The sequence below is a fragment of the Notolabrus celidotus genome, chromosome 10 (assembly GCF_009762535.1).
Source record: "Notolabrus celidotus isolate fNotCel1 chromosome 10, fNotCel1.pri, whole genome shotgun sequence".
Classification (NCBI taxonomy): domain Eukaryota; kingdom Metazoa; phylum Chordata; class Actinopteri; order Labriformes; family Labridae; genus Notolabrus; species Notolabrus celidotus.
In genome coordinates this window covers 34,932,695-34,957,566 of record NC_048281.1, presented here as the reverse complement: position 1 = coordinate 34,957,566, position 24,872 = coordinate 34,932,695, and the positions used below count along the sequence as shown (strand labels likewise).

General features: G+C 43.2%; 1 protein-coding gene across 1 annotated transcript in view; it reads left to right on the top strand.

Moving 5' to 3' along the window:
- Positions 1-24,504, top strand: part of mao (monoamine oxidase) — a 44,899-nt gene extending 20,395 nt beyond the window's left edge. Inside the window, exons 4-15 of the mRNA XM_034693968.1 lie at positions 12,525-12,629; positions 12,720-12,811; positions 13,065-13,206; positions 18,435-18,584; positions 19,065-19,224; positions 19,314-19,410; positions 21,737-21,790; positions 21,876-21,933; positions 22,026-22,123; positions 22,395-22,506; positions 23,728-23,790; positions 23,882-24,504. Of these exons, the coding sequence (XP_034549859.1) occupies positions 12,525-12,629; positions 12,720-12,811; positions 13,065-13,206; positions 18,435-18,584; positions 19,065-19,224; positions 19,314-19,410; positions 21,737-21,790; positions 21,876-21,933; positions 22,026-22,123; positions 22,395-22,506; positions 23,728-23,790; positions 23,882-24,037 (1,287 nt within the window). The 3' untranslated portion in view covers positions 24,038-24,504. The remainder of the gene's footprint in view (positions 1-12,524; positions 12,630-12,719; positions 12,812-13,064; positions 13,207-18,434; positions 18,585-19,064; positions 19,225-19,313; positions 19,411-21,736; positions 21,791-21,875; positions 21,934-22,025; positions 22,124-22,394; positions 22,507-23,727; positions 23,791-23,881) is intronic.
- Positions 24,505-24,872: the final 368 nt, after the last annotated feature.

Here is a 24,872-nt window from a genome sequence, read left to right as displayed (position 1 = left end):
ACAGTAAAATTAATAAAATCAGTAAGGGTAAAAAACAAAATTAAAAATGAATTAATGTTGAAAAAAATCAGATAAATCCAAGAAATAAATAGATAATTAAATAAATAAGATAAATAAATGTTGTTAAAAATCATGATAATTAAGATAATAATAATAATAATAATAATAATAATAATAATAATAATAATAATAAAAAAAATAATAATAATAATAATAATTAAAATAAAAATAATAATGATAATAATGCAGTAAAAGGATCAAAATAAATTGCTCAAAATTAAAACCCTGATTAAAAAGATAAACCTTTTAAAAACACTTAGAGAGCTCGCTGTTTTAATGTCCAGAGAGTTCAGAGTTTTGATGCATAAAAACAGAAAGCTCTCTCTCTTTGTGAGGGACACATGAGGAACATTTAAAAGGGAAGCATACAGGCATGCACTTGTGCGCCCAAGTTGTGCGCCCATGTAGTGGGTGGCCTGGGCTTGAATCCAGCCTGCGGATTCTTTCCTGCATGCCATTCCCCCACTCTCTCCCAGTTTCCTACACTATCCACTGTCCTCTCCTCTATAAAATAGAGGTGTAAAAGCCCCCCAAAATATTAAAAAGACCTCAGTGATCAAGCTGGAATATAAAATGACAGGAGATATGTGATGTTAGGAGGAACAAGGCTTTAAAAGTGAAATAACTTTTAAATCAACTCTAAAAGAAAGAGGTGCAGTGCAGAGTTTTAAGTTATTTCCCCTCCTATTGGTGCAGAACGGACATGCCTGTTTGGTGCCTTTATAAGCATTTAGCATGGGGCCACACAACAGTGGATATTTGTTGGTTTGGTCTAAATGTCACTTTTGCTGTCAGTTTTCAGTCATCTGTGCTAAAGATCTGCATGGGATATAAGGACAATTTTAGTATCTTTAAAGCCAGGTGTGCCCAAAGAAGGGGCGACTGAATGCATGTTGAAGAAGGTGCATCAGATGTTTATGCTCAGAGCTGTGTTTGACCACATTGATGTTAAAAAAGAAGGAACATCTTAGATGTGAGCTTTGCATTCGGTTCATGTCTGCTGTAACGTTACTCCTCGTGCTCGTTCAGAGAAATCCGAGGTACTCTGCTGCAGAGAATCGAACACTGTGCTCCTCCGGTGTCGTCCTGCACGTCTCCTGAGCAGCAGCAGACCACCCCTCTCCTCCTCTGCAGCATTAGCGACTGGAGATGCTAATCTTAGCCTGAGGGCTCTCTGTAATGTGGTTTCTCTTTCTGTGAGTGGATGAAAGGACAGCAGACGCAAACAAAGAAGGAAGGCTGATCTTTGTTATTATTCTACTTTCCTGCATATCTTGTTAGCGTTGATGCACCGCTGTCCTTAACGCTGTTTTGTTCCTCTACCTGATTTGATTTACCTTCGCTGCCTCAAACCCTGCTCCTGCTAACCCCACTGTAAATCACAGGGCTGCCTGGTGTGGCCTGAAGCTCCCTGCATGTGTGCAGATGAGAGCTTATCTCCAAACCAGCTGCATTCAAGTCATCGAATCTTACCTCCAGAGATGGACTTTGAGTTTAGTACATACCCACCTTCACTGCTTCATATAGAAACCTTCAGTCCTGCACGTTGAGCCTTCTGCTCATAATTACACAAACAAACTACAAACAAAACAAACCCTCATAAATCACCTCAGTGCACTATCGCATTAATCTGCAGGAGAGAAATGAAAGCAGGACATTTTTATGGGTGTGTGAGGCTAACTGAGAACAGGAAGTTATTAAAGGTACACAATAAATATTAACAGCTGCAGGGTTATTAATTATTGGCACACCTGAGTGGTCGTATAAAGCGTCCCTCAGGTGGGTCCAGTCCACAGCGTCACACATTCATATGTAGGTTATGGAAAGTTCAGTGACTCCTGTTTTAGTGTTTGTCACGTTTCCTCTCACCGTTCCTCCTCCTCTCTGATAATCCGGTGCGATGCAGGATCCTCATTGGTCAACAGAGCTGTCAATCATGAGGCCACACCCCTTTTACATAACATCAAATAACTAGGGAGGCAGGATATATGTTGGCCCTGATAAAGGAAATATTATATTCTGTTATTATTATTTTTTTATCCAAGAAAAACAAGCATTACATATAAGGTGCTTTCGAGTTCCAGGAACTTTTCAGCTGAAGGTCTCCAGTTTACAGGGTCACTGTTCAGACTGTAACATCAGACTTCCACCATGTTAATATATAAACAAAGGAATGTGGAAGCAAAGAAAAGTGTAGAAAAAAAAAAAAAAAAAGCCTTTAGATTATTAACTTTTTCTGATTTCTATAATTTACAGAATTTCAGTATTTTTGCATTTCAATTGCAAGTTTTAAATCACATTATTAAACATTTTAAAACAGTTTTTTGATCCGATGTAAAGCAGTTCTTACCAGGGAGGATCATTTTGATCACTCACTGTCGTCCAGGGATTCCTGGTTAATGCCGCATCTGCACTTTTCAGGAGCTCCAGTTTGGTTGCTCATGTTTGGTACAGTCCTGTATTCCAGAAGCTATTGTTCCTCGAGACAGTAAGACACATCAGATCCGTGTCCTGTTCGGCTCCGTGCTCCCTTATCCGTCAACACCCACCTGTTGCGTTTTCAAAGCTCGGCACGGAGCAGGACCGCCGGACAGCTGGAGTCATGTGACCGAGTTTTTCCCCTTGGTAATCCCTGAATCAAGCATTCTTCTCCTCCTCCTCCTCTCCTCCTCCATGTTGTCTTTCTGGTCCTCTGAAAACCTCTGACCTGTTGACTCCAGGCCTGGCTCCGCTCATCATGACTTTGGTTTGTTGTTGTAGTTCAGTGAAATACGATCTGGTGATAACACAGAGTGTTTTATTCTGAAAATTAACCGGATGTTTTCATTTTGTTTTGGTGAAACCTGACTTCCTGTCCCGCTCCATCTGCTCTGTTGAGATTGATGCGTCGTGCTCCGGCACCCGGGAAACATAGAAGTCTTGTGTATCTGACCTGGAGGACGCAACGGAGCGGATCCAGTGGAAGTTAACACATTGACTAGAATAGAAACGTATCAGATCCTGTGCTGTGACGGATCAGAGACTCTGATCAACAACTCTGAATTTGGCCGTCACATGGGGAGCTGACTATCAGGCTCAGGGAAGACGAATGTTAAGGAGTTATTAAAGGAAGTTAATCATCAAAGTTCCTTGACCTTTAAAAAGTACTACCCCCCCAAACTGGGACTTTTCAGGGGGAGATTAACTACCCAGGAACTAGATTGAGACCCTGGTTCCTGCGGTTGAAAAGCACATAGATCCTCAAAAAGTCTCTAGTTCCTGGGGAAACCGATAGAGAAGAAGAACAAGTGTAGCTGCAACAAGCTGATGAGAGTAAAAATGGCGTCACAGGTGTGGGTGTTTTTCTCTCTTTCAGAAGAGGACAGGATTTGGAACTTGCTAAAAATGTGCTGCAAGTATTCAGAGAGGAGAAACAGTCTTACTAAATCACAACATGACTTCTGCATCGTTAGGCCGTCGTGATAAACCGTCCCGATATGATCTCAGTTCTGATTTGCTTCATATCTCTTCATTTGAACATCCTGTGCCTGACTCCTCTTTGGTCAGTGTGCCAGTCATCTCACCACTGTGTCCTTGGCACTGATGCACTATTGACATGACCTACTTCTGCAGCGCTGTGAAATGTCAGCAGCGTGACGTTCGGCTCCGGCAGCGGTTCGAACACGAATCTTTGGTGAGTCGAAGGAACAGCAGGAACCAACTGTGAGCTCATACATACTCAAGTGTGGGAGCTCCTGTGTGTCTCCTTAGCTACTATCTCTGCAAGATCCACTCCAAGGCCCAGGATCACACACACACACACACAAACACACACACACACACATCTCGTAGCTTCCTGGCGGGTTTCCATGGCAGCAGGCCTCATCAAAAGCTGCTCAGCCCTGTCGGTGTCAGACAGTGTTTTTGTCTGTGTTTCTTTGTGTGTGTGTGTGTGTGTGTGTGCGTGTGTGTGTGTGTGTGTGTGTGTGTGCATGCATTTGTAGCAGCTCTATTTCTGGTGTCACTGATCCCACAGCTGACTCTGCAGAAATGCTGCCAATATGTGTATTCCCCGAAACGCTCAGAGAGGAAACTACACAACCCCACAGTTATCTAATATTTGTATTTACTCTGCTATGCATGTCAGTGTCTCTCTGTATCAAGGTTAGGTACCTGATACTTTCATTACATGCAACATTCTCTCATTTTAAACCAACAAGAGGTTCCTCTGCAGCTCTAACACTTTGTATGAAATGTTCTGCACACCCTGGAAATATATTTTCCTGTATCCAAACCTTTACAAATCTTAATGTCATCCTTGCTAGCGTCTCTTTTTGGTGCATTAAGGAACAACAGGTTCCATTTATCAGACTCTACAAGGCGAGAGTCCGGGTCTGGAGTGGGGTTGTCAGGGATGATAAAGCGATGTGATCCTCATCAGCAGCAGGAGAGACAACAGCAGCATTAATATTAAAGACAGAGTGAACCTGACGGCAGTGCAGAGCACAAATAGTGAGACTGAGGAATAACAAGACAGAGCAGCACCTTAGCTTAAATCATGCAAGAGAGGAAGTGGGGGAAATAATGCAACAAAGCTGCTCCATGGACTCAAACATTCAGACTTGGGTTGTCATTCTGCAGAACATGACAAAGGACAAGGTGGTCACCAAATAATGGCAGCATCTTAGATCCACTCCAGGTCAATGTGCAAAAAAGGCACAATTTCCAAGATCAGATTTTGCAAAAAAGCAGCGAAGGACTTCAAATTCTCTACGGTAAGAGCGGCAAAATTCAAGAAAATAAATCATAAAATTATGAGAAATATCTGAATGTTCTCTGGGATTGTTGTTGCTTGAAAGGGGCATGAATACCTCAACGTATTGTTGTATTATATCCAAGTTTTCAAACACATTTGTTGCAAAAAATAGCTCACAAGGTGGTGTTTTAGCCCCAGAACTACTTCCCCCTGAACTAAAAGGTTCCTGTGCCCCCATTGTTGTCTGCGTTTCGACCGCGGGCTGAAGTCCCGGGTAGATTGTGTAAATCAGGCCAGTGACATATGGAGGAAATAAAGTAAATGCACTACACCACCAGACCAGTAGAGGGCAGTAACACAAAGAGGAATGTCATTCATCACAGATGACACCATAGAAGCAGACGGACAGGCAGGTATCATTATGAGCAACACAACAGTTAGCCTGTTAGCATGAAGAGACTCAGCTGGCGCTGTTTTAGATGGTGCTATATTTCATCACAGATGGATTCACTGAATCAACACATGAGAGGAGATAAGCACGAGTAGCACAGACGTTTCAACACGGCTTTAAAATCCTTTTGAACTCAAAAAGCCGTGATCTCAGAGATCGGACGATGTTTTGGTTTAAACAGCGACCCTGTTAACCGGAGACTCTCAGCCGGATGCATCCCTCATAAACGTCTTTAGACCATCATTAAATATCTGATGAGGCTATTTTGAAATCTTAATAAAAACTAAACTAGTTTGCATTCCCAGGAACTCCCTCTGTGTTTCAACAGCTGTGTAAACTCCACAAACACTGACACGTTCAGCTGAAGGTCTCCAGTTTACAGGGTCACTTTTAAAAGTGGAACACCGGGAGGAGAGACGCATTAACGGTGGGCTGAGAGAAGACTACTGTTACAAGCTGCTAAATCAAGAGAATCACAGCTTCTTCTTTTGAAAAGTACACACACATACAAAAAAGATAGAACAAATAAAAACTAATGAAAGAAAGAGAAATCAAGTCAATCACAGATGAAAAAACAATGACTGTGAATGGTTTTTGGAAAAAATTGAAAAAAAAAAAAATTTGACAAAAAAAAATTTGACATAAGAAATTGAACAAAAAAAATGGAAAATTAAAAAATATAAATAAATTTTGACTAAAAAAATTTTTGACAAAAAAAAAATTTTGACAAAAAAAAAATTTGACAAAAAAAAAATTTGACAAAAAAATTTTTGACAAAAAAAAAATTCGACAAAAAAAACACGGCTTTAAAATCCTTTTGAACTCAAAAAGCCGTGGCAGAGATCGGCCGGTGTTTTGGTTTAAACAGCGACCCTGTTAACTGGAGACTCTCAGCCTGATGCATCCCTCATAAACGTCTTTAGACGATCATTAAATATCTGATGAGGATATTTTGAAATCTTAATAAAAACTAAACTAGTTTGCATTCCCAGGAACTCCCTCTGTGTTTCAACAGCTGTGTAAACTCCACAAACACTGACACGTTCAGCTGAAGGTCTCCAGTTTACAGGGTCACTTTTAAAACCGGAACACCGGGAGGAGAGACGCATTCACGGTGGGCTGAGAGAAGACTACTGTTACAAGCTGCTAAATCAAGAGAATCACAGCTTCTTCTTTTGAAAAGTACACACACATACAAAAAAGATAGAACAAATAAAAACTAATGAAAGAAAGAGAAATCAAGAGAATCACAGATGGAAAAAAACAATGACTGGGAATGGTTTTGGGAAAAATTTGACAAAAAAAAAAATTCGAAAAAAAAAATTTTGACAAAAGAAAATTTTAAAAAAAAATTGACAAAAAATTTTTTTGGAAAAAAAAAAAATTTTTTTTTTTTTTGAAAAATCAAAATTTTGAAGAAAAAAAATTTAAAAAAAAAAAAGGCAAATTTTTGACAAAAAATAATTTGGCAAAAAAGTTGACCTGGAGAATCACAGCTTCTTCTTTTGAAAAGTACACACACATACAAAAAAGATAGAACAAATAAAAACTAATGAAAGAAAGAGAAATCAAGAGAATCACAGATGTGTGTGATGTTATTGTGGACGGAGGGAGGAATAAAAACACTGAGGTTAATCTACCAATCAGACACGTTCAGCATTGCAGGCCCCGCCCCCCGAAAGTCCCGGGACCTTTGAAAACTACTACCCCCCTAGCAGGGGCTTTTTAGGGGGGAGATTATCTACCCCTGAACTAAATTTAGACTGTGGGTCCACCGGTCGAAACGCCTTTAGTTTTGTGCCAGAGGAAGCATCAGTCTTTATATTTTCTCTTTATTGAATATTTATCCCTTCACCTGGACTTTCTGCAGAATTACTTGATGCATCATCTCTAATCACAAGATTTTAATCTTGCACCTTTCCACCTTCAGTTGTAAGCATCTTTGGATTAGCCTCCATGCAGCAGACAGAGCAGGTAACATTTCTCTAATCTCTGCACAAAGGAAACCTGCTTTGATTAAACTTCACTACGCTGTCTACATTACTTCACAGGACAGCAGCTAAAAGTAACCCAGCATGTGAGCTGTTGTGTAATTAGAGCTAGCTTTCAAGCAATCCGCGTAGCTAATCAGCTTTTGTTTGGCAGATTGTAATCCAAAAGGCCGGCGCTGGTTTCCCTTATCAGCAAACTGCTGCCTAACAGACAGCTGCAGCTCTCAGCACAGGATTTATTAATGAGCTATCACTATCAGAGATGGGAAAACAGACTTTGATTAAATACGGAGGCCTTATCGCAGATCGAGGGAGCGTGGGATTGTCCCGCCGCGCCTGCAGCAGGGTGGAAGACGTGACTGTTTGCACAGAGAGACGGGAGTGATCGCTGTGCAAGCATCTTTACTACGATAATACTTTACTGTTATTGATGCTCCGTGATAAACAAAGAGCAGTACTGTAATAAAATATAGAAGAGTGATAAGTGTCTCTACAGAGAAGATAAACTCAAATACACTCTGATGCTTTATGCATGTTTTAATAAGAGTATTTTTAATGTACAGAAGCTTTGCTTCATGTTGATTTATTACCCTGTTATAACTCATGTTTAGTTATTAAGGTGACCCATTCAATCTGCAAGAAGCTCATTAAAGGTGACATATCACGCTTTTTTCATCAATATATATTGGTCTAAGAGGTCCCCAAAACATGTCTTTAAAGTTTATGCTCAAAAAAACACTTTGAAATCAGATTTTGGTCTGCCTGAAAAACCCTCTTCTTCAGTCCTCCTCAGAACAGTCTGTTTTCTCTCTGACCACGCCCCCTCAGGAAGTGGGTGTGGCATCGGCTCTCCAGCACGTTGATCTAATGTTTACATGTTGGCTGAATATACACGGCTGCTCAGAGACCCGCGTTACTTCAACCCTCTGAATCTGATCCAGAATCTGATCCTGACGGAGAGGCGCCTGCAGCAGGACCTTTCTGAACCATTGGTCACAGATTTAGTGTTTCTTGTTGTTTTATTTGTCAGTATGTCGACGTGTGTCTTGGTACACGGCTACCAACATGTAGCTATGTGGCTATGCTAACTAGCGCTAGCACTTATCCATGATAAATAAAAATCATCCACTAGATCTTCAAATCTGCAGACGTGGGGAGTCAAAGCGACCTTTGTGTTTATTAAGACAGCCTACAACTAGCATGCCTCCCTCCTAAGCTCCTTGTTAGCACACATGTGTGCAGGGAATGAAAAACGGAGGAGGGGTTGAGTTGTATTTTATACAGTCTATGGGCTGAACAAGCTCCGAGCTCTGACTTCCTGTTACAGACCGGATGGCGTTGTGACGTATGAAAAACACTGAAAACTGAAACGGCTGGTTTCAGCACACATTTACAGAAAGGTGGAGAAATCAGAACAGGGGCAGAATGGATTTTATTCATTCTCGGGGGGTTTGTAGACAGGGACACATATTTCAGGTAGAGAACCATTAAAAAGTCGATTTTGCATGATATGTCATCTTTAAAACCTGCTATAAATCACTGTAAACAAACTCTTTTCCAAGATAGTCTTAGAAACGCTTTACAAAGTCATGTTTCTGATGTTTAAGTGAACGTAGGTCATTAATTAGCTCCTCTTTCAGATCAATCTTGTCTCTTTAGCTAGCTGCTATATGCTAACTCCATGGGCGAAGTGTTTCCCAGTTAGTGAGGTGAATTTATTGGGATGTGGCTGACTTGTTTGGACCCGTTTCAGCTGTGTGCAGATCACAAGTGAAGCATTTTTTTGCCTTGCAAGGCTTTTGCAAGGAACATTTTTGTTATTTCTTACATAGTAAGTGCAACTCATTCAGATTAAAACTTCCAGGTATGTCTGAAAACAAAATGCGGTCAGCTCTGGGTTCATAACATCGTGATTACCATTGAACAGACGGTTTAGGTGTGTAGCACTTCTGTGCACGACAGATTTTCTAAAGGGGAAAAGATGTCCTATCATATCCAACGTGTTGTATCGTGTCGTATCTGAACGTATCTGTCGTGTTGTATGGTGTCATCGCATCTGTTGTATCAAGTTGTATTGCGTTGTATCCTGCCGTATCGTATCTGTCTTGTAGTTATATCACATCGTATCAAATCTATCATATCGTGTCATGTCTTATCGTACGCATACAGCATGGTTAACGTCCCCTCCTCCTCCATGAACTGTGTCTAGATGAACTCTCCTCCTGCTTCCAGCTACCTGAGGCTGACCAGTGCCCAGTTTGATGACCCATTAGTTCAGATCAGTACCCTGTTCTCTGATAGACACCAACTATCTGCGCTCTGTTTCAGCCATGGAGCCACAGCCCATCTGTCTCTGCCCAATCTCAGTTTCACTGTATCTCTCGCTAAAGTCGTCTGAAATCTGTCTCACTACATACAGTAGCTATGAACAGATTTGACTCATTTAATGACAATAAATTGGCTGAAAAAATGCTGAAATGCCTACGTCCAGATGCACATTTATGAAACGTCTGTAGGTTATGGTGCTACAGCTTTATTCAGTTTCCATCTGGCTAATAAATTCTGCAGAGTTCTTAATGTGATTGCGTCTCCTGAAACATTTTCCTGCTTTGGAGCTTTACACAGACACACAGAACAGACAGAGAACAGACCCTGAGAAGATGAATCTGCTGAATGTGGCCACGGTTAGTCAGATTATAACCCTCCTCCTTCAAGGCCGACCTTATGTTCCTGATAGATGATGTTTCTCTCATCAGTGACAGATAAACATGTTAAAGAAGTGATCGCAGAGACACGTTCAGCTGGGTCTCTGTTTACAGTTTCCCCTCAGAGTGAGGCTGAATCATTGCTCACTGATGTGGAAACAGATGCTGCTTCCTCCTCCTCCTCCTCCTCCTCCTCCTCGTCTTCTTTATCCCCCCGTGTATTCACTTGGGCAGCATCACCATGGTGACAGACCTGTTGTTTCACGGGAGATGCTCGATCATCTGTCCGTGTGTGAGTGTGTGTGAGTCGAATTTGGGGGTTAAATATGTTCCAGAGTGCAATAATAATAACAGTACAATCCAAACAGATTAGTTATTGGGTCGATCTTACATTAATAGTGACACATTGTCCCTATAAATGCTCCTTCTCGTTCATGTTATCAGTAAACAGGATATTTTGATTCGCTGTTACGCAGACGATACACAGATATTCCTCAGTGCTCACCCCGTGGGCCTCAGCATGCTGGGTTCTCTACAGGACTTCTGGAGGGATCTCAATCAGAAACCTGGGACCCCTTCTGCCTCTCAGCTCTAATTAAAAACAAGACATATCACTAACTACTACTGCCATCTACTGGTGACCTATAACAGCAGCCCTGTTGCTTGAAATCATGGTGTCTATTTGTCAGGAGTTTATTTTTTGAGAGTGATGTCTCAGCTGGTGTGACGTATGTTTTTACCCCCATCAGGAATTTGGCTAGAATGAATGTGAACTTTTAAATCTGAAGCCTTCTCTCTTATCTGAATAAAAAAACTACAAATTGTAGAATCACATCCGTCCTGTTGTGTCCTCATCGCCCATCCTCATGTGATATTAAGTTGATACAAATTGCATCACAGGTTCCTGTCTTAACTCTCAATAATATGTCAGACTTTGAGCATCTGTAAGCACTGTCCTTGTTCTTCTCCTTGTTATGTCTCTAACCTCTAAATCTAAAAATCTCCACGCAAATGATCTGTACCTTCACAGAAGAAGATCTTTATTTCTTCTGAGGTTTTCGTGTGTAAAAGTCAGACACAAGCTGTAAAAGCTTGTCTGTTAAATGTTCCAACAATGATGCTTTAGGTGAATGAAATGAGCCGCGTGAAGTTTATGTCTTTATGTAGGAGCTGTAAAGATATGGTAACTGATAAAAATGGCCCTAAATCCCAGGAAGTGCCAGAAAGAGATGAGTGGTTAGAGTAGACTTTACAGCGACAGAAATCCTGCAGCAAAAAAAGCCAAACAATCAGACTAAATGCAGCACTTTGAGCGTCCATGTTTCCTTCGTCTTCTGTCAGCGGACGCAGACGTGGAATCAGTTTGGAGAAATGAACATGTCAAACTAAACGTCAGAGATTGATGCATCAACACACAAACAAACCCACCGTGTTCACTCAGAGAGAAAGAAGAGTCTGCACGTCCATGTGGGAGTTTTTATACTCGACCTTGGATTGTGGACGCTCTTATCACTCTGTGATGACTCTGGATCTTTCAATCAGTGGTAGAATGTTACATAACCATCAATAAACGAAGCTGTTCCTCCACTTTCAGACTAAACTCTGTGAGTAAACTCAGAGTCAGTATGACTAAGCAACCTGGAAGTCAACAAAAGGTTATCTGAGGGTGAATACCAACATTTTCACTTTTTATCAAGCGTCTGAAAGAGTCCAAGATAGTCCCTAAAAAGTTTAAAGCTTTGACTTTGAGACAACAATCATGAACTGAGATGTTTCAGTGTAAGAGGGCTTTAATTCAAGGATATATTTTGTTATTTTTTCTGCTGTTTTTCTTTTATATTGTTAGATGGTCAATTTAAAAAGCATAAATGCACAGTTACATCTGTACACAAGTTATTATTTTGAGTATTTTTTACATTTCTGTCACATTTATCTTATTATTCTCGTCTATTTTATTCCTTCTTGATTGACTTTACTCTGTTTTTATTGCTCAATATGTTCATTTCGAGTATTTTGCAGTATTTTTGCCGATTGGTTTTGCTTTAATTGCCTCTGTATTTGAAAAAGTATATTAAATAATCAAAACTGCCTTCAAAACAAAACAAAAAACAGGACTTTAGATTAAAATATGCTTCCAGTAGTTTCTTAAAAAGGTCAACTTAAGTGCAAAACGAAGAAAGAACTTGTGCAATCTGCAAAAACCTGCAAATATCTCATGTTTCCAGCATGACTTACAAACCCTGTTTATAACAGTTAATTCTATTGCTAAATATTCTCTAATGTCAATATGTTTAGCCTCTGAATCACTTTGAATTTCCTCTGTGTCACATCAACACAGCTTGGAAAAAATGGCCGCCCAAAACTGAAGTCTAGTGAGGTGGATCTGAGTTGTCGTAGCTTCTCTTCTCCTCCACAAAGCTTCCTCTCCTCGACCGCCTCACGCTTAACTTGCTCAGGAGTTCGTACAAGGGTTCATGTTCATAACCCGACAATAGCTCAACACAAAGATAGCATCCAAAGAAGGAACCCTCTTCCTTGGTGAGCTTGTGATGCTAATGCTTGGGATTTTCTCTATCCAACAGGGAAAGTCGTACCCGTTCAAAGGCTCCTTCCCCCCCATGTGGAACCCCCTCGTCTTGTTGGACTTCAACAACCTGTTCAGGACGATGGACGAGATGGGCCAGGAGGTAAAGAAAGCAGCCTTATTGATTTTACCTTTCTCATGCTCAGTGTCCAATCATTTTAGAATCTAAACATATGTTGGTCCTGTGTTTCAGATTCCCAGAGAGGCTCCCTGGAGAGCTCCCCACGCTGAGGAGTGGGACAAGATGACCATGCTGCAGCTGTTTGAGAAGATCTGCTGGACCAGGTAACTGAGAGAGAGATTTGAATCTGAGCAGGGTCTGTTTTATACCTCAGACTGGATCATACCTGGACTGTAGACTTTGTGTTTTGGGTTGTTTGTCTGTTAGAATGAGATCTCTCCGAAAGGATCAGACATATAAATCTGAGTATCATCCTCATACGAACACACAGAATCACCTTGAAAATGTTCCTCCACCGTAATTTCTTTCCTGAGTCTTCATGTAGTTCTAACTACTCATGCACTCCTTTGTCTCCAGTACTGTTCGTCGCTTCGCCACGCTCTTCGTGAACGTGAACGTGACCTCTGAACCCCACGAGGTGTCGGCTCTGTGGTTCCTCTGGTACGTCAAACAGTGCGGAGGAACCATGAGGATCTTTTCCACCTCCAACGGAGGACAGGTAGGTCTCCAGCTTCTGTATTTCCACCTGAACATGATGGTTTCTCTCAGAGGCAAAGTCCCTGTGACGTCTAAGATGTTCTTTTTTATGAACCAGGATTGACCATATTTGGGCATGAGTGGAGCTGGAGAGGTAGCAAATTCAGCGTAAAATAGCTAACACTAGTGCTAGCTTGTTTAGCAAGATGCATCCTTATTTCATACCAGACGTGATATGAGCTGATGCTTATGTAGAGTGTCAGAGTGTCTTTGAGTGCTGCAAAAAAAATTCAGGTTTCCATTGTCACCACTTGAAAATCACACATAGGCCCCGCCCTAAATTGTCCCCTGATTTCTGGGACTCTGAATAGGACACCCCCACTCTCTACTCCCCACATTTCCTGTCTCTCTTCAGCTGTCCTGCCAATAAAGGAAAAAAAACAAAAATGTAACTTTAAAAAAAAAGAAAAAAAGGCTTGAAACTAGAAATTGAGATGTAACGTAATGCAACAGGAAAAGTACTTTATTCATCCCTATTGGGGAAATCCAGTTTTTTCCCCTGTGTTGTTCTTTTGATCATGCTACACACACAGAGTTTGGTTTACATACAATCATGCACAAACATGCTATGGACATGCACTTAGGAGTGCCATCCGAGCAGTTCGGGGTTCAGTACCTTGCTCAAGGGCATCTCAGCAGTGCCCAAGCAAGTGTACCAGCACATCTCCGGCCACTTTGTCCATGCCGGGGCTTGAGCTGGCAACCATCCAGTTCTCAAGCCAAGTCCTGATGGACTGAGTTACTGCCGCCCCAATAAGAGAGACCATAAACTCATTAAGAAAATGAGTTTATGATCATTTCCTCAAAGACTTCAATAAATCAGGCTGTTTGTGCAACCAGTTGCGTTGCCCCCTGCTGGTGATTACAGAGAATGCAAGACAGTTCAAGAATCTTTAACCTGTTTCTTCTCTCAGTCTATGATTTTGCATCCTCACTGACACTTTAAACTCAGACACACTTCCAGAGGATCGGATGAACAGAAACTCGTCCTAAGTGTCCCTGAGTGAACTCGCAGCACAAACAGAACACCCGAGGATCACGTTCCAGCTCTTCCAGAGAGTCAGTCTGCAGAAAAACAATCCCTGCAGTGCAGGAGGAGGAGAAGTTCTCAAAGGAGCATCAGTCTGAGATCCCACAGCCTGAATCGGTGCTAACACATTTACCTTCAGTCTGCTGCTGCTCGGCTCGACATCACAATGAGACGCACAAAAGCTGTTTTCTTGGAGGGCTTTCCAGAGCGGAGTGTTCCTGTTGCCATAGCCGCGCAGGAAAGGGACTGTGTTTAAGTAAACACACACTCTGTCCTGTTTGTGTGACCTTCCTGTTGAAGACATGCAGTTGTGTTTTTGCAGGAGTATGGTTTGTGTATAACCCTTTGAGGTTGGTTTACATGATCCTGAATAATCTGATCTAAAATATAAACTCTAGTAGTTAAAGCATTCGGTCTTTTTGCAGCTGAAAGTAACTAACGTGGAAGTATGGAGGGCTGCCTTCATCCAGCCAAGATATTTTTGTTCTAGTAATCCTGTTTAAACCGAAGTTAATTAAGAATTATCACAGCTGGAAGAAACCTTACAAAACCTGTAGGACAGGTTTCAGGGATATGAAGTGCTTTAAGATACAACAAGGAAGGACGTCACAACAAGCACAAGTACCACCGCAGGAACTGTATTTCTGCTGCAGATGACACAACCAAATCACCTTTGACCTCTGCATGTGAAAGTGAGAATACTTTAAAAACTATGTTCAGGTTTAGATACTTGGTTCTTTCAGATCAAGATGTTGTATGTATTTGAAAAAGCAAAATCTGGTGAAAATATTGGTCCAGTTTTAAATTTTCCATCGAATAAGTTTATTCAACTGATGGTTATGCAAATTGACAGGGTGAGCAGGACCCTGCTTGAAAGGGTTATAATTTGCATCACCATCTGCTCACTCTACACCAGGTTCCCAAACTTTTCAGCCCGAGACCCCCAAAATATAGTTGCCAAAGACTTGTGACCCCTCCTTTCCCTCGAAGTGATTAAATGTTGCTTCATGCTTCATTTACTTCAACTTCAAAATGAGTTTACCTGCATAATTAACTGTTAGCTAACCCTAACTCTAACTTTAGGAGTCATCTGGCCACAAAGAAAGGCAGAAAACTAATGAAATGTTCTTATTTGCAGGGTTTTATTCAAAATTTAACTACATTTTTTGTCAATATTTTACAATAATGGGTAAAATAAGCACTTATAGATTACTTCAAAAAAATCTAAAAATCTTGAAGGCATCTTGCGACCCTCCATTTGTGTCCTGTGACCCCCCAGGGGATCCCGACCCACACTTTGGGAACCCCTGCTCTACACTATACCCGACTAAAGACTCAGACTCAATCTTGATTTAAAGGGGATTTATTAGTAGAACTGAAACAAAAGGGTCTCAGATTCCACGTCTGGTAGCTCCTCCATGAGTGAGTGAGTTCTTATCGGCCTCCTTGAGAGATTAAGATAAGATAAGATCAGATATTACTTTATTGATCCCCCGGGGGGGAAATTCAGTTGTTACAGCAACCAGACATAAGTACAATCAAGAAAGAAGTTTCAATAAGTACAAAATAAAAATAAAAAATAAAACAAAATAACATAAAATAAATAAAAAATAAAATAAAATAAAAATAAGTAAAATAAAATAGATAAATAAAGCTAGAATACAATTTAGATATATACAATGTTACAAATGGAATTTAAATTAAATAGCAGTAATTACAGGCAGTATTAAAAAATGTTTCAGTAGTGACAGGTTGACATGGTGTGATTATGGTTGGTAATGACAAATTAAGCAAGTGTCAGCAAGGGTCAGCGTGATGCAGTCTGTGGCCTCCATTACTGTTTAACAGTCTGATGGCGGTGGGCTCAAAGGAGCGTCTGAAGCGTTCAGTCTTGCACCGTGGTGGAATGATGCGCTGACTGAACGAGCTCCCCATCAGCCACAGCTCATCATGGAGAGGGTGAGAGGGGTTGTCCAGGATGGCTTGCAGTTTGTCCATCATCCTCCTCTCAGCCACTGACTCCAGACTGTCCAGTTCTAGGCCAACCACAGAGCGGGCCTTCTTTACCAGCTTGTTGAGCTTGCTGGCCTCACCCGTCTTGATACCTCCACCCCAGCACGCCACAGCAAAGAAGAGAGCACTGGCCACCACAGACTGATAGAAGGTCTTCAGGAGCCTGCTGCAGACACTGAAGGACCTGAGTCTCCTCAGGAAGAATAGTCTGCTCTGTCCCTTCCTGTAGATGGCATCAGTGTTGGTGGACCAGTCCAGTTTATTGTTTAATTCACATCAAACTGAACATTTCCACTTAGAGTCCAAGTCCTGACATGTGATCAGGTTGTCTCAGGTGTTGCTTTTGTTGTTAAGAATTGTATTCTGTTGTTATTTGGCTTTGATCCATCGGAATCATCAATCAATCAATCAATCAATCAATCAATCTTTATTTGTATAGCGCCAAATCACAACAAACGTTATCTCAAGACGCTTTTACAAACAGAGCAGGTCTAGACCACTCTATGTCAAATTATGAACAGAGACCCAACTTCAAGACAGGATCAGACTCAGTCTGACCCCACCTTAATCCACCATTAGCATTACACATCGCAGTATTTAGCTAGTTACAGTGGTGAGGAAAAACTTCCTTTAACAGGCAGAAACCTCCAGCAGGACCAGACTCATGTTAGACAGCCATCATGCCTCGACCCAGTTGGGTCTGGAAAGACAGATAGAGGGGAGTAAGAGAGAGAGGTGATAGTGATGAGACGAGTCGTAGAAGCTGTTGCCGCTGAAGTCCAGCACGTCCGTATCAGGAGGACGTCTACGGCAGCTCAGAGGAATCTACGAGACAAGGGAGCTCAGGGACTCCAGAAAGGTCTATGGTTAGTAACTTTAATGGGACAGGCAGAGTTAAAGTAAGTGATGAGGGGGTTGGGGGGAAGGGGGTGAGCTAGGATCCCAGTGTGTCAGTGTGCCAGTTCCCCCGGCAGTCTAGGCCTATAGCAGCATGACAAAAGCTGGTCCAAGCCTGATCCAGCTTAACTATAAGCTTTATCAAAAAGGAAAGTTTGAAGCCTACTCTTAAAAGTAGAGAGGGTGTCTGCCTCCCGGACCCTGACTGGTAGATGATTCCAAAGGAGAGGAGCCTGATAACTGAAGGTTCTACCTCCCATACTACTTTTAGAGATTTTAGGTACAACTAGCAAGCCTGCATGTTGGGAGCGTAGAGTTCTAGAGGGGTAATAGGGCACTATGAGCTCTTTAAGATACGAGGGTGCCTTTCTGTTCTGTTCCATTCCATTCCAATGTTTTTATCACAGTGTCAACAGGTTCAGAGGGTTAAAGGGAACAGTGAAGCGTGAAGGCACAGATGGTGTTCCTCCAATGTTTCCTCTGAAGAGTAAACTCGTCTTTAATCAATAAAGACAAACACAGACTCGCCCGGTTTCACAGTCGGAGCTGATTTAGATTAAGCTCATGATGTCTCTCCACTGGAAGGCAAATTTGTCCAAATGCCACAGAGAGACGCTCACACTGTGTCTCTGATTGGGGAGAACGGAGAGACGCTGACACTAACCGTATGGAAAAGGTCACTGCCTATTTAATTTTGTGTATCAGAGCTTTGGCAGCTCTCTCTCTCTCTCTCTCTCTCTCTCTCTCTCTCTCTCTCTCTCTCTCTCTCTCTCTCTCTCTCTCTCTCTCTCTCTCTCTCCCTCTCTCTCCCTCTCTCTCTCTCTCTCTCTCTCTCTCCCTCTCTCTCCCTCTCTCTCTCTCTCTCTCTCTCTCTCTCTCTCTCTCTCTCTCTCTCTCTCTCTCTCTCTCTCTCTCTCTCTCTCTCTCTCTCAGCAGGAGCTGCAGCTTTACAAACACTGGTTTTATTTTCTGTATTTTCAGATGGTGAAATTTGTAGAAAAGCAAACAGAGGTCAGACGGAGGATGAACAGTAAAACCAGAACAAACCAGCAGATTTTATCAGCTTGAGTCTGTAATGTGAGTTTATTAGCCTGCTGGAATCAAACCCTGAGCGGGATCAGACCGGATTCAAGCAATTTTACCCCCAATAAACTAAACAGCCAAACTAAGAGAGCTCTCCAGTCCAGCTGCTTCTGTCCTCTTTAGTTTCTTAGCTATGACTGACTTCTTACGTCTCTGTCCCCCTGCAGGAGAGGAAGTTTGTGGGCGGCTCGAGTCAGATCAGCGAGGGCATGGCACAGGAGCTGGGGGACCGGGTGAAGCTGGAGTCTCCGGTCTACAGGATCGACCAGAGCGGGGACATGGTGGTGGTGGAGACGCTGGACAAACAGACGTACACGGTGAGACTAACAGAGAGGCAGAATGAGTCTGCTGCAGTCACACAGCACAGGATGTACTTCATTCTTCTACTCCAACACGTTGCAGGAATAAAAATCGTACTCTGATTCCTAACTTTTCCTGCACTTAAATTAGATCCATTGGTTTTTACTGCAGTGCATCCTGCAGCTTCCCTTGCAAAGATGGAACTCTGCATCCAGTCTGCACTCAGTGATGACTCTATTCCATCAAAACCTTCATGCACTCACTTCTTATTGTACTTAAATATGTAGATATGAGTGAAACTGTACTCCAGCATGAATCACTGCTGCTATATTTGTGTTTTTATGCTTACAAAGTGTGACATAATGTTGCACTACTCACACACAACCTCTGCAACTCCTGCAGCTCATGTCCTCTGCTGCCACCTTCTGGTCGTGTGGTGTGCTGCAGCTGACTTTGCTCTGTTGATTCACTTGTTTTAACTACATGTTTTGTTCTAGGCCAAATATGTGATCCTGGCCACGCCCCCAGGTCTGAACCTGAAGATACACTTTAACCCCGAGCTGCCCCCCCTGAGGAACCAGCTGATCCACCGCGTCCCCATGGGCTCGGTCATCAAGTGCATGGTTTACTACAGAGAGAACTTCTGGAGGAAAAAAGGTAAACATGGAGGGAATGTGGGATGCATTTTAAAATCTGTGACTATGTCATCTCTTACAGACTGATTTTGTCCACCTGTGTGTCTTCAGGTTACTGCGGCAGCATTGTGATCGAGGAGGAAGGAGCGCCAATCGGGCTGACGCTGGATGACACAAAGCCTGATGGAAGCGTACCCGCCATCATGGGGTGAATACACAGTCGAGATTCAGCTGGTTCCTACAGTGGTGTATGAAGTACTTGAAAGCCATACTTGAGTAAAAGTAAAGATAGCTTACTTGAAATCTACTCAGGTAAAAGTGAAAGTCTTAAAGTAGCTCAAATTAAATGAACTTAAGTATCAAAAGTAAAAGTACAAATAAAATAAAACAGATAGAAATAGCCGGAGAGTCCGGCTGTCGGTTGAACCTTAGATACAGGAGGAACAATGCGGTTTTCATCCTGGCCGTGGAACACTGGACCAGCTCTACACCCTCAGGAGGGTGCTGGAGGGGGCATGGGAGTTTGCCCAACCAGTCCACATGTGCTTTGTGGACCTGGAGAAGGCTTACGACCGTGTCCCCCGAGGTGTCCTTTGGGGGGTGCTCCGGGAGTATGGGGTGGATGGCCTGTTGCTACGGGCCATTCAGTCTCTGTATTGCCGGAGCCAGAGTCTGGTTAGCATTGCCGGCAGTAAGTCGAATTCGTTCCCGGTGGGGGTTGGACTCCTTCAGGGCTGCCCTTCATCACCGGTTCTGTTCATAACTTTTATGGACAGAATTTCTAGGCGCAGCCAAGTGGCGGAGGGATTCCGGTTCGGTGGCCTTGGGATTCCGTCTCTGCTCTTTGCAGATGATGTGGTCCTACTGGCTCCATCGAGCGGTGACCTCCAGCTCGCGCTGGGACGGTTTGCAGCTGAGTGTGAAGCAGCGGGGATGGGGATCAGCACCTCCAAGTCTGATGCCATGTTGCTCAGTCGGAAAAGGGTGGCTTGCCCTCTCCGGGTCGGAGGGGAGTCTTTTCCCCAGGCGGAGGAGTTTAAGTATCTCGGGGTCTTGTTCACGAGTGAGGGGAAAAGGGAGCGGGAGATTGACAGACGGATCGGGGCGGCGTCTGCAGTGATGCGGGCGCTATACCGGTCTGTCGTGGTGAAGAGAGAGCTGAGCCAGAAGGCAAAGCTCTCAATTTACCGGTCAATCTACGTTCCGACCCTCACCTGTGATCACGAGCTGTGGGTAGTGACCGAAAGAACGAGATCGTGAATACAAGCGGCCGAAATGAGCTTTCTCCACAGGGTGTCTGGGCTCAGCCTTAGAGATAGGGTCAGGAGCTCGGACATCCGGGAGAGGCTCAAAGTAGAGCCGCTGCTCCTCTGGATCTAGAGGAGCCAGATGAGGTGGTTCGGGCATCTGGTTAGGATGCCTCCCGGACGTCTCCCTGGGGAGGTGTTTCGGGCACGTCCGACTGGGAGGAGGCCACGGGGAAGGCCCAGGACACGCTGGCGAGACTATGTCTCTCAGCTGGCCTGGGAACGCCTCGGTATCCTCCCAGAGGAGCTGGTGGAAGTGGCCGGGGAGAGGAGTGTCTGGGCTTCCCTGCTGAGACTCCTGCCCCCACGACCCGGACCCGGATAAGTGGAAGAAGATGAGATGAGATAGAAATAGTTTTTTTCTCTCTCACAAACTTTATTAGGTTTAATTCTCCCTCCCTTCCTCCCTCTCCCCCTGCTCCCTCCCTTCCTAAATTAAAGTCCTAAAATTTGCGGTTCATCTTCAGCAGAAGTTGCTTTTCAAAATTGTTAGAGTTCAGTCGTGCTCTTTGTGGGCTGAATTCAAGCCCTGCAATCAGGGGCGGAGCCACACAGTTTTGACTTGGGTGGCCTAAACTGGGACAATGACTGTTGAAGGGGTGTCCGTCTTCTCCTGAAGCACAACTAGCAGGTTGTGGTGGTGTGGCGGTGTCTCCTCTATCACCAGTGGACGAGGCTGCCTCCATCATGCTGCTGAGACTGAGGAATAGTAAAAGTGAAAGTTGCAAAAAATATAGAAACTCAATTAAAGTATAGATACTCCCAAAACCTACTTAAGTACTGTAACAAAGAACTTATACTTTGTTCCTTTACACCACTGGGTTCCTAGAGGTCAGAAAGACCTTTAAATCCTGTAAACAGATAAACCAATGTGTTCGTCCATCCCTGAATTACTGTCTGATACTTTTGTCAGCAGGAAGTGACATCCAGATGCTTAAAAACACCGTTATAGGCACTGCATTTCAACTGCAGAGTGGTAAGGGTTCATCTCAGTGTGGCTTCACTCCTGGTTTAATAAAGACAAATAGTCAGACTCTGGTTTTATGCATGCAGATTTAGATGTTGCATCAAGAAAGGGTCTTGCACAGAGTTGAAGAAACCCTTCAAAGCTTCCTGCAAGTGGAGAAAAACCAGACCTGAGAGTTTACAAACCATGCACACATGTTGTCATGTCGTCCCCTCAGTGTTTCTCCCTCACTCAGTGATGTTTCTCCTCTCTCTCTGCAGGTTCATCCTGTCCCGTAAGTGCAGGAAGCTGTCAGGTCTGAGCCCAGAGGAGAGGTAAACTGCACGCTGCAGAAAACACGGCAGATTAAATCTCTCTCTGCTGCAGCTCGGCTTTAACACACTCTGCTGTCTCCTTCAGGAAAAAGAGGATCTGTGAGATCTACTCCAGAGTCCTGGGCACAGAGGAGGCTCTGCATGTGAGTTTGATGCGGACTAACACACAGACTCAGACACAGGCTGTAATGCAAAGTTGTTAACCTGTTCATGTGTGTGTTCTTGTCTTTGTCAGCCGGTGCACTACGAGGAGAAGAACTGGTGCGAGGAGGAGTATTCAGGAGGATGCTACACGGCATACTTCCCTCCAGGAATCCTCACCCAGTACGGCAGGTAAGATGCAGGAAAATTAAACTCTTTTAATGCTCAGTTAGTGGAGGGAGAAAAGACTCAAATGAAGTCTCTGACACTGAAAACACAAGCAGCTGTGCAGCAGTGTTCAGGTAGTAGAAATGAACGATCAACAGGAAACACTGTGATGCAGACGACATGTCAGACTTGATGCTCAGAGGAGAACGCCCACAATGCAAGGGACAACTGACAGTACATCTAATACAGGCCATGTTGAAATCTAATAATGGGTTGTTTCTGGTCCTGTGTGCAGGGTGCTGAGGGAGCCGGTGGGCAGGTTGTACTTTGCAGGAACAGAGACGGCCACTGAGTGGAGCGGATACATGGAGGGAGCCGTGCAGGCCGGAGAGAGAGCAGCCCGAGAGGTCAGAGGAGAACAACGTAGATGTGCAACATGTGCATGCTGTAACACATCGACTCAAACATATGATAAAGGCGGTTTATCATTGTTTGCATAATCCAGTTTTTTACAATCTGTCCAAATTCAGAGTTGTTTGGATCAATATCTTTTTTGTTTTTTAGCCACATTTGATCAACCTTTTGTTGCAAATTTTCAAAGGAACTAAAGCTTTGAAGCTACTGCAATAATAACCTTCTTAAACAATACCCTTACATCTATCTGTGCAAAAACTCCAGCACTAGCACAACTTCTGGTTTGAGGACTTTTTTGTTATCATGCATCACAGGAGCTTCTTGCCCTCGAAGGTAGGGGTGAGCAAGAGAGCATTTCAGTCCAGAATCGAACCTCTAGATGTCTCTAAATATTCACATTTCTGCACACTGTGTCTTTTATTTTTGGGTTGATCTGTTTTTAAATCAAAACATTGTCGTTTTCCTCTGATGACTGCCTGTTTTCAGGGGAAAATGACAGTTATTTTCAACATTTACTTGTCAATAAGAGGCGAGTTAAAGCTCCTGTGAGGAAGATTAGGTGTGTGTGGATTTTGGCGCCCCTTGTGGACAAAGCAGTCCTTGCAACTCAAAGATTTAACAGGTGTACGTCCTGCTTTCTTTAAACAGGCAAATGTTTCACGTTGAGAATTGTTTCCATGCAAAAACAACATTTAAGCCACATTTGATCAACCTTTTGTTGCAAACATTCAAGGGAACTAAAGCTTTGAAGCTACTGCAATAATAACCTTCTTAAACAATACCCTTACATCTATCTGTGCAAAAACTCCAGCACTAGCACAACTTCTGGTTTGAGGACTTTTTTGTGGGCGTTTGCAAAACCTTTAAGATTTGTTCCAGTGAAAACCAGAACTCTGCAGGGTTACATTAAAGTGCATAGAGTGCAAAAAAAGGAGCAGACTCCAATTTAACACTTTCTAAAGGTGCAGGCCTGCACAGTGACACTATCCTACACATCCTGTTAAAGTATTTCATCTGGAGGAAAGCACAGATTCAGAAGGCTTTGTGCTGAAACGAGTCCCTTGCTGTGACTGGTCTGTGATTTCACCCAGATTAAATAGTTTAAAGGACATTAAGGGTGCTGACTTGTTCCTGTTTATTGCATTTAACGTGAAACTAAGTTATGGAAGTCTTGTTGAGTGTGCTTATTGACCAACCTACTTGTTCTGCTGCAGATCCTGTGTGCGATGAATAAAATCCCCCCGAGTCAGATCTGGCAGAAAGAGCCTGAGAGTGTGGTAAGAGAACATCTTAATCCAGATCAAATCAGACTCAAGTATGAAACGACTGTAACTCAAACTCTTCTCCTTCTTCTCTCTCTGCTTACAGGAGGTCCCAGCGCTCCCCTTCCACACCTCCTTCTGGGAGAGAAACCTGCCTTCAGTCGGAGGTCTCCTCAAGTTCCTGGGAGTCTCCACCTTCCTGTCCGCTGCCACCGCAGCCGGCCTGCTCGCCTGCAGGAAGGGGCTCCTCCCCCGGAGTTAAACAGACCCCCCCGCCCCCTCCTCACCTGTCCGCTCACTCCTCTGCTCCTCCAGGAGGAACATCTCTGCAGACGCTGAACCCAGAGTGTACTTTTAGTGTGCATGCTCCAGAGTAGGGAACTACGAGGAGCGAAAGGATGTTTTAATGAGAAACACCCGGCTGTAAGGAGGACTGTTCAGCTCACACACAACACTAACGCACCACCGCTCTGAGAGAGAGAGGGAGAGAGAGATTTATAAAGAGAGAGGAAGAGAGAGAGATTTATAAAGAGAGAGGGAGAGAGGCAGGCTGTTTGAGGATTCAGAGATGTACGTTTAGGAGGACAGAAGAAGATGGAGCTTCAGTTTTAATCTGAGATTCAGATTATGAAACCAATGAAGGAGAAAGAACAGAGTTAATTCTTAAAACAGAGAAAATATATAAGATTTAATCTATAACTCTTAATATTGCATACATTGCCAATGACATTCAAGTTCTTGATTACTTGTGAGTTTATTAACTCGTCGTGCTTTCTGTGAGTGTGTGTGTGTGTGTGTGCACATGCTTCAGTGAGCATGCATCTGTGAGTTTGTGTACAAAGTGTGTGTGCAGTATGTGTGTGTGTGTGTGTGTGTGCAGTGAGTCTAATTACCTCTGATTTTAGGTGCTGATTTGTTCTGGCTGTGCAGCTGCAGCACTTTGATGAATCACGGTGAAACATCGGGGAAAAACAGAGCTGTGTCATCGCCCGTCACAAAAATCACAAAATCACAAAAACCACAGAGCAGATTTTAGATTTTAGATTTCAGGATGAGGATCTTCAGTTTTCTCTATTTGTCAACACATCTCAAGAAAC